Here is a 15,471-nt window from a genome sequence, read left to right on the forward strand (position 1 = left end):
AAAAACACAGATGATGTGACTTACCGAACGAAAGTGCTGGCAGGTCGATAGACACACAAACAAACACAAACATACACACGAAATTCAAGCTTTCGCAACAAACTGTTGCCTCATCAGGAGAGAGGGAAGGAGAGGGAAAGACGAAAGGATGTGGGTTTTAAGGGAGAGGGTGAGGAGTCATTCCAATCCCGGGAGCGGAAAGACTTACCTTAGGGGGAAAAAAGGACAGGTATACACTCGCGCGCACACACACACACACACACACACATGCACACACACACACACACACACACACACACACACACACACACACACAGATCTCTGCCCAAACTCTTTGCCTTTACAAATGTCTGTTTGTGTCTGTGTATGTGCGGATGGATATGTGTGTGTGTGTGTGTGCGAGTGTATACCTGTCCTTTTTTCCCCCTAAGGTAAGCCTTTCCGCTCCCGGGATTGGAATGACTCCTCACCCTCTCCCTTAAAATCCATATCCTTTCGTCTTTCCCTCTCCTTCCCTCTTTCCTGATGAGGCAACAGTTTGTTGCGAAAGCTTGAATTTCGTGTGTATGTTTGTGTTTGGTTGTTGCGAAACTCAAAAGTTAATAAAATGTACTGATAGTACGGAGCAGGGCAAAATATGAAGAACAAAAAAAGTCATCACTTATTTGCAGAACATTACTTACTTACTACACAATGTCCAACATGCCTGACTGACAGTCTACATATAACAACATGTCAGGTGGAAAGCAAAAAGGGATCTCCTGTCGGAAAATCTTGATTCTGAATTATAAATATTTTCAAATTATGCATAAAAATCTAAATAATTTAGTGTAACAATAAAAAGTTTTTTTTTAAAGTTACAGACATTTAAAATTTGTTACAAGAAAATGTATAAGTTACAGACATTTAAAATTTGTTACAAGAAAATGTATTAAAAGTTCTAAGTAATACAAAACCTTTATATTTTACATTCAAGAAATTAATTTAATAGCAAAACACTGCTGTAAGTGTCCTCTTTTAAGTAATAAAAAAATATGTTTCACAGCTCCGACTTGACACTTTTTTGAGGGTCCAGAAACTGCTTGCGGATCATCGGACTTGGGATCAACAGCTGCACTACTGCTGGCTTCAGCAACAGGTTCAGGTTCAACTTCAGGACATAAAAAGTCTTTGAATTCTTCTTTACAGTATGGTCTGACATTTTTGAAGAGGCATTCTTGACATTTCCCTGTCATTACTTATGCAATTACTTCATCAGGAAATCTGTGAGGTTCATCTTCTAATACAATTAGATGGTGCACAAACACATTCCCTGCAATGTTGACTTTGGGATATGCTTTACCTTGGTTCTCAACAATGAAATCAAAGTAGTTTACTGAGTTACAAGGGGCACTTTCTTGGCACCACTGTTGTGAAAAAAATTTAATCATTCACATATTTTTACAAGAACATCATCTTTTTCAGTTCCAACCTTCACAGCAGAATCAACATTAGTCGGTGGTGTTGATTTTTCAATTCAATCAACCAAGTCTGACAAAGAGGAGATGTAAGTTCCTATGAACCCACAAAAGAGAGAGAGAGAGAGAGAGAGAGAGAGAGAGAGAGGGAGGGAGGGAGGGAGGGAGAGGAGAAGATGAAGAAGTCCCAATCACAAGTAAATTTTATCTTGCCTACTGGCATGAATGACACAATCATTTTCTTCTTTTTCTTTTAGCAAATCCTCCATGCCAAATACCCCATCAAGATATTGTTTTTGTTTTTTGTCCAACGCAATTGTTGGCTGGATAAACATTGTTCCTTCACCTGAACTGCTCCCCCCCCCCCTCACCCCCCCCCCCCCCCCCCGCCCCTTCCCCCCTCCGCAAACTAGAGTCTGAGGCTGGACAGCAAAGCTGACCTAAAATCATTTAATCAAATAATTAACATTGTCATGGTAATGACTGATTTTAGTGCATTCATAGCTCATTTGCAAAAAGTCATTAGCAGAAAATAATTGACAGCAGTTTTCTTTATACGCACAGCCAGTTTCTAGAAAATTCACCACGATATTATGATTGTTTTCAATATCAAAACTGTCGACTAATTCAATGCAATTATCAATTGTGACCAGGTTTTTCCCACCATTATTCTCAACAATTACCTTCTGAACATCATGACTTCTTTCTATTTCAACTACTACATCATCAATATTAATAAAGTTATCGAAGTTACTCACTGGAAGGTCATTCACATTTAGAATGTTTTTTAACAAAGAAGTTTCTGGAACGTTAACAGATTCTTCTTACTCAGGCAGGTCTTCATCTTCACTTGATTTGTCACTGCTTAAAATTCTTGCCAAAAAATAATCCGCATATGCATCATAATCACCAGTGATGCTGTAATTATCAGAACCTATCTTATTTCATATATCTAAAATCTTATCTTCACTCTTTTCTATTAGACACATATCAATCAATCATAAGTTATATCAATAATATATTGTTACATTATAAACAGGGTGTACATAAAGTACAGGAACATTTTCAATTAATTATTGCACAAGAATTAAACATTGTACAGATATCATACATATTGCATTTCGAAGAGAAACTCTGAAAGTTTCTTTTTTACAAACATTCAATACGCGAACCATGAGTCACCCAACAGACATAAATACGGTAATCGAATTCTTGCCATATCTGTCTCAGCATGGCATTGTCGACTGTGGCAGTTACTTTCCGTATTCTCTTCCTGAGCTCTGCTACATCATGTGGTAGAAGCAGTACGTACACCAGATCTTTAATGTGTCCCTACAGAAAAAAGTTACACGGAGTGAGATCTGGTGATCGGGGAGGCCATTTAATGAAATAGCTGTCCCCTTCGGTAGCACGACCGATCCATCGATACGGCAGCTCCGTGTTCAGGTACACACAAACTTCACAACGAATATGGGGTGGAGCCCCATCCTGCTGAAAGATGAATGGAGATTTCAATAGCATTTGAGGCATCAGCCATCGCTGCAACATGACCAAGTAGGAATATCAAATGACAGTGCTTTTGGTGAAGAAGAATGGTCCATACAGTTTTCGACATGACAAGGCACAAAAAACATTTACCTTTGGGGAATCACATTCAAATCCAATGTATTTGTGTGGGTGATGATTTGTACCCCAAATTCGACAATTATGCCTAACACACTTTCCCATTAGCGTGAAAAGTGGCTTCGTTGCTAAAAATTAAGTGATCAACAATGCCATCCCCATCCTCATTCAATTTTGCAACTGTGAACAAAACTCAAAACACTTGTCTTTGTCGTCATCACTGAGCTTCTGCGCTAGCTCCAATTTGAATGGTTTCATTGACAGCTTCTGTCGCAGAACTTTCCACGCTGCCACTGGAGCCATTTCGAGTTCACGGGAAGCACGACACACCGATTTCTTTGGACTCCCTATGAATGTCTCTCGTACGGGCTCCACACTCACTTCACTCACACTGGGACGTCCGCTTCTCTTTGCCGGGCACAAGCAACCCGTCGTAACCAATTTGTTGTACCAGTGGTAAATGGCCTTCCTCGTTGGTGGCTTTTTACCGTACTTGTTTCTAAATGTCCGCTGAACAGCTGTAGCACATTTGTTTTTGTCAAACTCCCACACACAGAAAGCTCATGCTACACTTGAACTCACCATGTTTCCGACTAGCGCTGACTATCGGCAAATTACCAAACTATAATATGTGCAATAAATAATTGAAAGTGTACCCAGACTTTATGTACATCCTGTATTGTATCAATCAATCACAAGTCGACAGGTAAAACTTTATAATCACTTTCAATTTTAACTAGACACTCAACACACAACTTAGAAACAAACGCAACTGGTACGTTGCTCTGCTAATAATTTGCAGTTGTTTGCATGGTTACCAAAACTTGTTTACAAAAGCCAAATACAGTATGCTAAATATTTAAAATAAATAACCATTTGTAATAAGTAACTCTTAAAAAGATATGTGCAGAGTATAGTTTGAATATCAGCAATATTACTGGCTTGAAAACCTATGAAGGAAGAGGGACCTGTAGTCATGACAGACATCATTGTTATCAGGAAACTTTCTTCTGTTGAGAGAAGTCATTAATAGTTGCCTCAATTGCTGCTAGCATTCAGGAGAGACTAGTTTTCAGTGTGATGTATATTAGCCAACTACATTAATGAAAAGGGGCCTCTTGTCAGCCTATGTTATTTCTCCATAAGTGACAAGAGGTACCTCTTCCTAGGCTCGACATTTGCTACATTAACGATGAATTTAAGTATTTTTATCTATTGGAAATTGTTTTATTTCTAATTGTAGCTCGTAGAGGACAAAGAAAGGTGTATTGAAATTACAAGGGGGGGGGGGGGGGGGGGGGGGGGGGAAAAAAAAAAAAAAAAAACCAACAACAACAAAATCCTTAGTTTTCAGGCAAACAACATTTTACAACAATATTGAACAACTGACTTTGCTGACAAGAGGTCCCTTTTGGCTCTCACCTCACATATATGTGGTCTTAAAAACAGTCATTGCATTACAAGATATGTGTACAGATCAAAAATACATAATACTTCTGACATTGTGGACAGAAGTAAACAGAAAACTTTAACACACTGTATTGTATGTATAACAGCCAATACAGTAACGTGACACACATGCATCACATCAACTGACGTTAACATTTGTCGAAACGATGTCAGAGAATGTTACAACGTAGCACCACTGTATGAGTCATATGATGTTTGGAATGCCACTGGCATTACCAGGGAAAGAGAAACAAATTTATTTATTTAGATTTCATTTCCTATGGCTTACTGACAAAGGGGCATTCCAGTTGCATCACAGAAATTCTGATGGTGGTGGTGGTGGTGGGGGTGGTGGAAATTGGGGAGGGGGGGTGGGGGGAAATTGAGGGGGGGGGGGAGGAATGGTGGGGGCAGGAATTCTTTCCCCCATTCCTGTTAATTGTTCCCTTATGCTCTCCCTGAAACTCTGTACAACCTCTGGTTCTTTCAGTTTATCCAGGTCCCATCTCCTTAAATTCCCAACTTTTTGCAGTTTCTTCAGTTTTAATCTACAGTTCATAACCAATAGACTGTGGTCAGAGTCCACATCTGCCCCTGGAAATGTCTTAAAATTTAAAACCTGGTTCCTAAATCTCTCTCTTATCATTATATAATCTATCTGATACCTTTTAGTATCTCCAGGGTTCTTCCATGTATACAACCTTCTTTTATGATTCTTGAACCAAGTGTTAGCTATGATTAAGTTATGCTCTGTGCAAAATTCTACCAGACGGCTTCCTCTTTCATTTCTTAACCCCAATCCATATTCACCTACTATGTTTCCCTCTCTCCCTTTTCCTACTCTCGAATTCCAGTCACCTATGACTATTAAATTTTTGTCTCCCTTCACTATCTGAATAATTTCTTTTATCTCACCATACATTTCATCAATTTCTTCATCCTCTGCAGAGCTAGTTGGCATATAAACTTGTACTACTGTAGTAGGCATGGGCTTCGTGTCTATCTTAGCCACAATAATGCGTTCACTATGCTGTTTGTAGTAGCTTACCCGCACTCCTATTTTTTTTATTCATTATTAAACCTACTCCTGCATTACCTCTATTTGATTTTGAATCTATAACCCTGTAGTCACCTGACCAGAAGTCTTGTTCCTCCTGCCACCGAACTTCACTAATTCCCACTATATCTAATTTTAACCTATACATTTCCCTTTTTAAATTTTCTAACCTACTTGCCCGATTAAGGGATCTGACATTCCACACTCCGATCCGTAGAACGCCAGCTTTCTTTCTCCTGATAACGATGTTCTCTTGAGTAGTCCCCGCCCGGAAATCCGAATGGGGGACTATTTTACCTCCGGAATATTTTACCCAAGAGGACGCCATCATCATTTAACCATACAGTAAAGCTGCATGCCCTCGGGAAAAATTACGGCTGTAGTTTCCCCTTGCTTTCAGCCGTTCGCAGTACCAAAACAGCAAGGCCAGTTTGGTTAGTGTTACAGAACCAGGTCAGTCAATCATCCAGACTGTTGCCCCTGCAACTACTGAAAAGGCTGCTGCCCCTCTTCAGGAACCACACGCTTGTCTGGCATCTCAACAGATACCCCTCCGTTGTGGTTGCACCTACAATACGGCCATCTGTATCGCTGAGGCACGCAAGCCTCCACACCAACGGCAAGGTCCATGGTTCATATGGGGGGGGGGAATTATAATTATTTTGTTAAAAAGATAAATCAGTATAAAAATAAGGGTTTAAAATTTGGCACGTTAGACCAACCCTGAGCAGACTTACCTGAGTGCAAAGTGGAAAGGAACTATAATTTCATTCAGTGAGCCACTAGAATCAATGAAAACACATGGGAATGGACTTCTGTTACCGCCTTTCATTGAAGTATTATTGAGTCCCATAAATCCATGACCTAAATATAATAACCTGAAAAAATGAAAACATGCATATTAATTTCTATTATGGAACTAAATCACAAGTGCTAGGAAAAAATAACCAGTAATCGGGTGATGGTAGGTATATATAGAAGTAAAACTTCCAGTTTTTAATCTAGCGAGGGCAACTGACAAGTTCTTTGAATAACTTAAGCTGTAACACAGGCATGCAAACCATGAAAGTGACTTTAAGTCAAAAGGACAATTTTATGAAACAGACAGATTGCTGATCACCATATAGCGGAGATTCTGAGCTGCAGATACGCCCAATAAAAAGACTGTCAAACAAGTAAGCTTTTGGCAAACATGGCCTTCAATGGAATTAGACAATGTACACACACCCTCACATTCACACAAATGTAACGCACACACACACACACACACACACACACACACACACACACACACACACACACACTCTCTCTCTCTGGCTGCTGAGACCAGGTCTGGCCTTGGCAGCCAGAGACTGTGGTCGTGTGTGTGAGAGTTGCATTTGTGTGTGTGTGTGTGTGTGTGTGTGTGTGTGTATGTGTATGTGTGTGTGTGTGTGTGTGTGTGTGGTCTAATTCTGAAGAAGGCCTTTTTGGGCAAAAGCTATCTTGTTTCACAGTCTTTTTGTTGTGCCTATCTGCAACTCAGCATCTCTGCTATATGGCGAGCAGCAATCTATCCTTTTTGTAATATTGTCATTACTCCATACTGGATTTTTCACTGAGTAAGTCAAAAAGCTCGCACCAAACTGCAAAGTGCAAGATATTATTACTGTTAAATGAGAAGGAGAACAAGGCAAAATAAGGATCAATAACAAAAAAGCTAGCAATGGATAAAGTCTGAAAAATCTAATAAAATAATGTCGCAGAAGAAGCTGAGTAGCACCATGGTGTAGTGGGTATGATACTAAACTGTCGCATGGAGGGTCGTGAGTTCAAAACTCAATTGAACTGTACAGTTTTAATTTCTATATTTGGTTCGAGTACATTCTAGAACCATCCACAAATGTCAAGAATCACTGTACTGGAATGTTCTGTAGCTGTATATATGCTGTATGTGCTCTGGCCGGAGGCAGTTCGCTCCACGCTCTTGTATGTGCAAGTGCTGAATAAATCTTCGTTAAGTGAAGTGAGTATTCATCATTCATTTAATTAAACCTTATTCTACGTGACATTATTCTGGTGGATACGTTGGGTATTGGAACTTGTGATAGCGCACATTATCGACGACACAGTGGCTCCCATCAGGCCACGACAGAGCTGTCGTTTACGTGGCTAGAAACCCAAGTTTGAGCCATATTCAGCAGATCGAAATCTATCGGAGACAGAAGAAGAAGAGAGAATGTTACGATGACACCAACTGTGTGCCACCACATGAGACATCCCTCCGGGTTCTCTGGTGACGATGGCCAAGATCCAAACAAGTGGCTGAAGGTATATGAGTGTACAGCCAAATTTAACAAATGGGATGCCACTATGTGTTTGGCTAATGTATTTTTCTACTTTGAGGGCACTGCCAAGCAAGGGTATGAGAACAACGAGGAGAAGTTCAGCTGGGGAGTATTCCAGGCTGAACTGCGCAAGTATTTCGGCGACACACAACAACAGAAGTACAAGGCTGAAGATAAATTAAAGTGCAGAGCACAGTGTCCAGGAGAAACTACAGAATCCTACATTCAAGACGTCTTGAAGCTGTGTAAAATAGTGGATCCTAGAATGAAGGAAGAAGATAAGATTGCACATCTCATGAAGGGTGTTGCTGAGGACATGTATCAAGCGCTACTCCTGAAGGACATTTCGACAGCAGACGATTTCATAAAATGGTGCCAGTATATTGAGACAATACATCAAAAAAGAATTACACGCAAGAAGTTTGAATGGCTTCCAAACGTCGTACTGATGTCTGTGATGGAGGAAGCAACTGATTTCACAAGTGTTCTTCGTCAGATAGTGAGAGAGGGAGTTCAGAAGGCACTAGGATTACACAGTGAGCAAAAACCGGGAGACTTCAAGGGGTCATAAGGGAGGAACTGGAACAGACATTGAACCCAATCTCTCGTTCTTCATTTCCCTTTGAAACGGTGAAAAAGTCGAGACCCAGGCCAAGTTATGTTCCCACAATGCCACATGAGGAACCTATTTGAGCACCAAGGAAGACTGATGCCTGGAGGACCCGGGATAACCAACCAGTTTGTTTCCACTGTGGACGACCGGGACATGCGGTGCGCTGTTGTCGAGAAAGGCGGCGGATATTTGATGACGCCTGCGCCAGAAGACGGCAGACCGATCTTAGCCGATGCCAACTCTGGGACGACAAAGATGAACAAGAAGATGTGGGTGCAGGAGACGTAGGTCACAATCACCGCAAACCAGCCACTGGAGAGGACACTCCCCAACATGCCAATCAATGTCTCCATCGTCATTTAGAAGCTCCAGACGATCAAGCTCCAGACGATCACCTAACCACCACAACCTGGGAAACTAAAGGGTGCGACCTTCCTTGGAGGTGTAGCCACTGAAGAGAAAAATCCTCCACTGTCAATCACTACAAAAATGATAGGAATTAGGTCGATATCCTCACAGATGGCCGACCAGCCCAAGCTCTTGTGGACTCTGGAGCATCATATTCAGTCATTTTGAAGAAGTACCGTTGTCAGTTGCAGAAAACCGTATTCATTGACAACAAAACATCTCTGATGAAGGTGGCTATTGGGTAATATGTAAAACCTACAGGAAGATATACCATTTGTGTGGGTATAAGTGGCCACACACAGCCTTTAGAATTCATCATCTTACAAGAGTGTAGTCATGATGTCATTCTCGGATGGGACTTTCTGAAAGCTTCTCAGGCAATTATAGATTGTGGTCGCTTGAAGATTATGCTAGACAAGATGAGGTACTGTGGACAGAAAGATGGACATCAGTGTATGGAGGCTATGTGTGCTGGATGAAGTGATAATTCCTGCAGTCAGCACTAGAAAGGTAAATGTCAGGTGTCATGTCATGCATCAACCCACGGATCTTGTAGTGGAGTGTAAGAGAAGCAAACCACTAAAGAATAACTTGGTTATACCAGCCTCTGTCGTCTCGTTTACAAATGGATTCGGTGAACTGTGGATAGTTAACTGTCCCCAAGAATCACAGATCCTTCCGTGACGCATGTGCGTAGCAAACGCTGAGCCATTAATTGAAGAACAGCTGAGCATCTTAGAAACCTCCATGCTGAGTCTGTGGATGAAATTACCGCTACCACTATGAGACAAGATCTTCTAGCTCGACTATCACCAGATCTCACTAGGGAACAACATAAGAAGATGCTTGCGATTCTTCAAGAGTTCTCTGAATGCTTCAATCCACAGGTGAGGAGCAAATCAGACAAATCAACGGTGAAGCACCAGATTAGCACTGGAGACCATCAACCAATAAGCCAGAGAGCATACCGTGTGTCAGCAATGGAACATCGAATAATTCGTGAAGAGGTAGAGAAAATGATGAAGAATGACATCATTCAGCATTCACAGAGCCCATGGTCATCACCAGTGGTCCTCTTCAGGAAGAAGGATGGCAGTTGTCACTTTCGTGTTGATTACAGGAAGCTTAATAAGATAATTAAAAAGGACATTTACCCTCTTCCACGAACTGGCAATACACTTGATTGTCTGAACGGGGCTAAGTTTTTCTCATGTACTCGGCATACTGGCAAATCGAAGTAAATGAGGCTGATCGTGAGAAAACTACATTCATCACCTCTGAGGACCTGTATGAGTTTAAGGTAGTGCCGTTTGGTTTGTGTAATGCACCAGCAACTTTTGAACGGATGATAGATAATCCTCTATGGCACCTGAAGTGGACGATGTATCTTTGTTATTTAGATGACACTATAGTGTTCTCAGAGACGTTTGATGAACATATAAAAAGACTGAGGGCTGTCCTTAAGTGTCTCCAACAAGGTGGACTGAGATTTAAGCCAAGAAAGTGTCTCTTTGGAGCAAAAGAAATCAAAATACTTGGGACACCTTGTGTCAAATGAAGGTGTACAGTCAGACCCACAAAAGGTGAGATCTGTAATGGAACTTCCTATTCCTAAAAGTATTAGAGATGTGAGAAGCTTCCTCGAATTACGTTCTTATTACCATCATTTTATCAAAGACTTCTGTATCAAAGCCAGGCCACTCCAGGAGTTGTTAAAAGCTGATGCTAAATTTATCTGAGGTGGTGCTCACCAAGATTCTTTCGATGAACTGCGAAAAGCTCTGACGACTGACCTGTACTTGGTCTGTACGATGAGAGAGCACCTTCAGAATTACACACAGATGCCAGCGGGTATGGGATCGGTGCTGTTCTCGTGCAAATTTTGGATGGAAAAGAGAAGGTTTTAGCCTATGCTTCTAGGGCACTTACAAAAGCCGAGAGAAACTACTCAACTACAGAAAGGGAATGTCTTGCTGTGATCTGGGCCATGTGCAAATTTCGACAGTATCTCTATGGAAGGCCATTCATAATTGTTAAAGACCATCATTCACTTTGTTGGTTGACAGGTTTTAAGGATCCATCAGGATGACTCGCTAGGTGGGCACTACATCTTCAAGAATATGACATTACCATAGCATACAAAAATGGAAGAAAATACCATGATGCCGGCTGTCTCTCAAGAAACCCTGTGCAAGGCCATCAAGACTTTGATGAAGATAGTGACTGTCTCGCTGCACTCCAGGATCTCTCTGCTGAGCAGTTGAAGGACGCCAAGATATCTTAAATTATGCTTGCCTTAAATTGGTCAGAGGATGTGAAAGGACAATTTAAGGTAGTTAATGTATTACTTTGCAAGAAAAACTTTGATCCGTTTGGAATGAGGCGGCTACCAGCGACTTCTAAATACATGCTCTTAGATGTTCTACAGAAATTCCATGACACACCTGAGGCTGGACATTTAGGATTTATTATGATAGAATCCGCACGAAATTTTTCTGGCCAGGTTTACTCAGGAGTGTCCATCCCCAAGTGTCGCATTGTCAAGATTGCCAGAGAAGAAAGGCAGTTCCTTAGAAACCACCTGGCTGACTCATACCAATTCCACCAGCCGAAACGCCTTTCCAGCACATTGGGATTGAATCCTCGGATGATTTCCAATGTGTGCTAGTGGCAATAGATGGATTATTCTTTGCACTGATTATCTGACATGCTATGCCATTACAAAAGCTGTGAAAACAGCCGAAGAATCTGAGGTAACCAAATTCATCGTGGAAGACATTGTATTAAAACATGGTGCCCCAAGGCCGTTAATTATGGATCGAGGGAAAGTTTTTGAATCGAATCTTGTGACAGAGATAAACCATCGGTGCAACATTACTCATCACATGATGACTGCCTACCATCTGCAAACTAATGGGCTTACTGAATGCCTGAATAAGACCTTGGCCGACACGCTAGCAATGTTCGTCAATGCTGAGCAGAGCAACTGGGATGAGGTGCTACCTTTTGTGACGTTTGCCTACAACACCGCCAAACAAGACACCACAGGATTTACGCAATTTTTCCTAGTGCATGGGCGTGAGGTGACTACGATGATGGACACTGTGTTTCTGTTACATCCTAATGATGTGGACAATGACAACATCAGCCAAGTGTTAACCAGAGCTGTGGAAGCTCGACAGGCTCAAGAAAATGATCGCCGAAGGTATGACGCGAACCTCTGCCCTGTTGTCTACCAGCCTGGTGACCTCGTCTGTATCTTCACTCCTGTTTGGAAGGTTGGTCTCTCTGAGAAGCTCCTCAGGTGCTACTTTGGACCTAATAAGGTTGTAAGACAGTTGTCTGATGTTACTTATGAAACTGAAGATTTCGACCCCAACACAAGATGATGAAAGATCAGAGATACGGTCCACATTCTTCGAATGAAGCCCTATAAGGATCCTGCAACCCAGGGTAAATTCGAAGCTCCAGTGACCGGCAACAAGTGGAAAGGTGACGAAGAGCATAGTGACAAAAGAAGTTCTAAGAAGATCACCGCCAGGGTGAGCATCAGTCATCAGGAGTCAGAGTATGCAGGACTGATGACTCATTCCCAGACTAGGAGGACAAAACACCAAGACGCTGTTCGCTAAAGGAGGGAGCAATGTCGCAGAAGAAGCTGAGTAGCACCGTGGTGTAGTGGGTATGATACTACACTGTTGCATGGAGGGTCGTGAGTTCAAAACTCACCTGGACTGCAGAGTTTTAATTTTTATATTTGGTTTGAGTACCTTCTAGAAGCATCCACAAATGTCAAGAATCATCATACTGGGATGTTCTGTAGCTGTATACGAGGGCCGTTCAGAAAGTAACCTCCGGTTGATTTAAAAAAATACACCAAGTTAAATAAAAATATTTTAATATATACATCTTACAACTACATCTTTGCACTATTTTTCTACATAGTCTCCACAGCGATTGAGGCACTTATCGTATCTCTTCACAAGCTTTGAAATTCCTTCTGCATAAAAATCACCCGCTTGTGCCTGGAGCCAGCCTGTGACCGCATCTTTGAGCTCTTCGTCGTCATCAAACCGCTGTGACCCGAGCCATTTCTTCAAATGCATGAAGAGGTGATAATCACTTGGCGCCAGGTCTGGGCTGTAAGGTGGATGGTTGATAACGTCCCACTTGAAGGACTCAAGAAGGGCCATTGTTCTGAGAGCAGAGTGAGGACGGGCGTTATCGTGCAAAAAAACGACACCGGAAGTCAGCATACCACGGCGTTTGTTCTGTATAGCCCGTCGTAACTTTTTTATTGTTTCACAGTACACGTCTTGATTAATGGTCGTACCACGTTCCATGAATTCAACCAACAACACCCCTTTGGCATCCCAAAACACCGTTGCCATCAGTTTTCTGGCAGAAAAATTTTGCGAGGCTTTTCTTGGTTTGGTAGGCGAATTTGAATGTGCCCACATCTTTGATTGTTCTTTTGTCTCAGGGTTCACGTACTTAATCCATGTTTCGTCACCGGTCACGATTCTGTTTAACAATGGTTCTCCTTCGTCCTCATAACGTGACAGAAAGTCTAATGCAGAGGCCATTCTTTGAGTTTTGTGGTGGTCGGTAAGAATTTTGGGCACCCATCGTGCAGAGAACTTACGGTAACCCAATCTTGCTGTCACTATCTCGTACAAGAGAGTCTTAGAAATCTGTGGAAAACCAGTAGACAACTCCGACATTGAGAAACGTCGATTTTCACGAACTTTTGCATCAACTGTCTGAACGAGTTCGTCAGTCACCAATGATGGTCTACCACTCCTCTCTTCATCATGAACGTTTTCTCGTCCACTTTTAAATAAACGTACCCATTCACGGACAACTCCTTCACTCATAACTCTTGGTCCGTACACGGCACAAAGCTCACGATGAATAGCTGCTGCAGAATATCCTTTGGCTGTAAAAAACCTTATGACAGCACGCACTTCACATTTGGCGGGGTTTTCTATTGCAGCACACATTTCAAACTGCCACAAAAACTAAACTAGCGCAGGTACGACGTTCACTCGACCACGGCTTGATGCCGACTGACCTGTTGAGTGCGTGAACACACAGATGGCGTCGCTACTTCCCCCACAACCCGCACTGTGACCAATCGGAGGTTACTTTCTGAACCGCCCTCGTATATACTGTATGTGTTCTGGCCGGAGGCAGTTCGCTCAGAGGTCTGGTATGTGCAAGTGCTGAATAAACCTTTGTTAAGAGAAGTTATTCTTTGTAGGGAAGGTAAAGGCACAAGAGTGGCAATTCTAACATTGTGGTTAATTATGGAAGCAGGACTAAAGAAAAATCAAGACACATTCATAGGATTTATTGACCTGGAAAAAGCATTCGACAGTGTAAAATGGTGCAAGATGTTCGAAATTCTGAAAAAAGCAGGGGTAAGCTATAGGGAGAAATGGCTCATATACAATACGTACAACAGCCAAGAGGAGATAATAAGTGTGGACAATGAAGAACAAAGTGCTCTTATTGAAAAGGGTATAAGACAAGGATGTAGCCTTTCGTCCCTCCTGTTCAATGTGTACATCAAGGAAGCGATGATGGAAATAAAAGAGACGTTCAGGAGTGGAATTAAAATTCAAGGAGAAAGGATATCAATGACACGATTCACTGATGACCTTGCTATCCTGAGTGAAAGTGAAGAAGAACTACATGATCTGCTGAATGGAATGAACAGTCTAATGAGTACACAGTATGGACTGAGAGTAAATTGAAGAAAGACGAAGGTAATGAGAAGTAGTAGAAATGAGAACAGCGAGAAACTTAGCAACAGGATTGATGGTCATGAAGTTAAGGAATTCTGCTACCTAGGCAGTAAAATAATCGACGATGGATGGAGGAAGGAGGACATCAAAAGCAGACTAGCAATGCCAAAAAGGGCATTCCTGGCCAAGTCTACTAATATCAAATATCAGCCTTAATTTGAGAAAGAAATTTCTGAGAAGGTACGTCTGGAATACAGCACTGTATGGTAGTGAAACATGGACTGTGGGAAAAACAGAACAGAAGAGAATCGAAGCATTTATGATAAGATGCTACAGATAAATGTTGAAAATTAGGTGGACTGATAAGGTAAGGACCGAGAAGGTTCTGCGCAGAATCGGAGAGGAAAGGAATATGTGGAAAACACAGATAAGGAGAAGGGACAAGATGATAGGACATTTGTTAAGACATGAGGGAATGACTTCCACGGTACGAGAGGGAGCAGCAGAGGGCAAAAACTGTAGAGGAAGACACAGATTGGAATACATCCAGCAAATAATTCAGGATATAGGTTGCAAGTGCTACTCTGAGATGAAGAGTTTAGCACAGGAGAGGAATTTGTGACGGGCCACATCAGACCAGCCAGAAGACTGGAGAGAGAGAGAGAGAGAGAGAGAGAGAGAGAGAGAGAGAGAGAGAGAGGGGGGGGGGGGAGAGGGAGAGAGAGAGAGAGAGAGAGAGAGAGAGAGAGAGAGAGAGAGAGAGAGAGGACATGGTGCCACTAAGTAC

The 15,471-nt window shown here is 41.9% G+C and overlaps 1 protein-coding gene across 1 annotated transcript in view; it reads right to left on the minus strand.

The window, feature by feature from the left end:
* LOC124619698 (rab3 GTPase-activating protein non-catalytic subunit) overlaps positions 1–15,471 on the minus strand; it is a 170,878-nt gene that overhangs the window by 105,113 nt on the left and 50,294 nt on the right. Inside the window, exon 10 of the mRNA XM_047146253.1 lies at positions 6,324–6,464. Within this exon, the coding sequence (XP_047002209.1) occupies positions 6,324–6,464 (141 nt within the window). The remainder of the gene's footprint in view (positions 1–6,323; positions 6,465–15,471) is intronic.

Source organism: Schistocerca americana, chromosome 6 (assembly GCF_021461395.2).
Source record: "Schistocerca americana isolate TAMUIC-IGC-003095 chromosome 6, iqSchAmer2.1, whole genome shotgun sequence".
In the NCBI taxonomy this organism is placed as follows: Eukaryota; Metazoa; Arthropoda; class Insecta; order Orthoptera; family Acrididae; genus Schistocerca; species Schistocerca americana.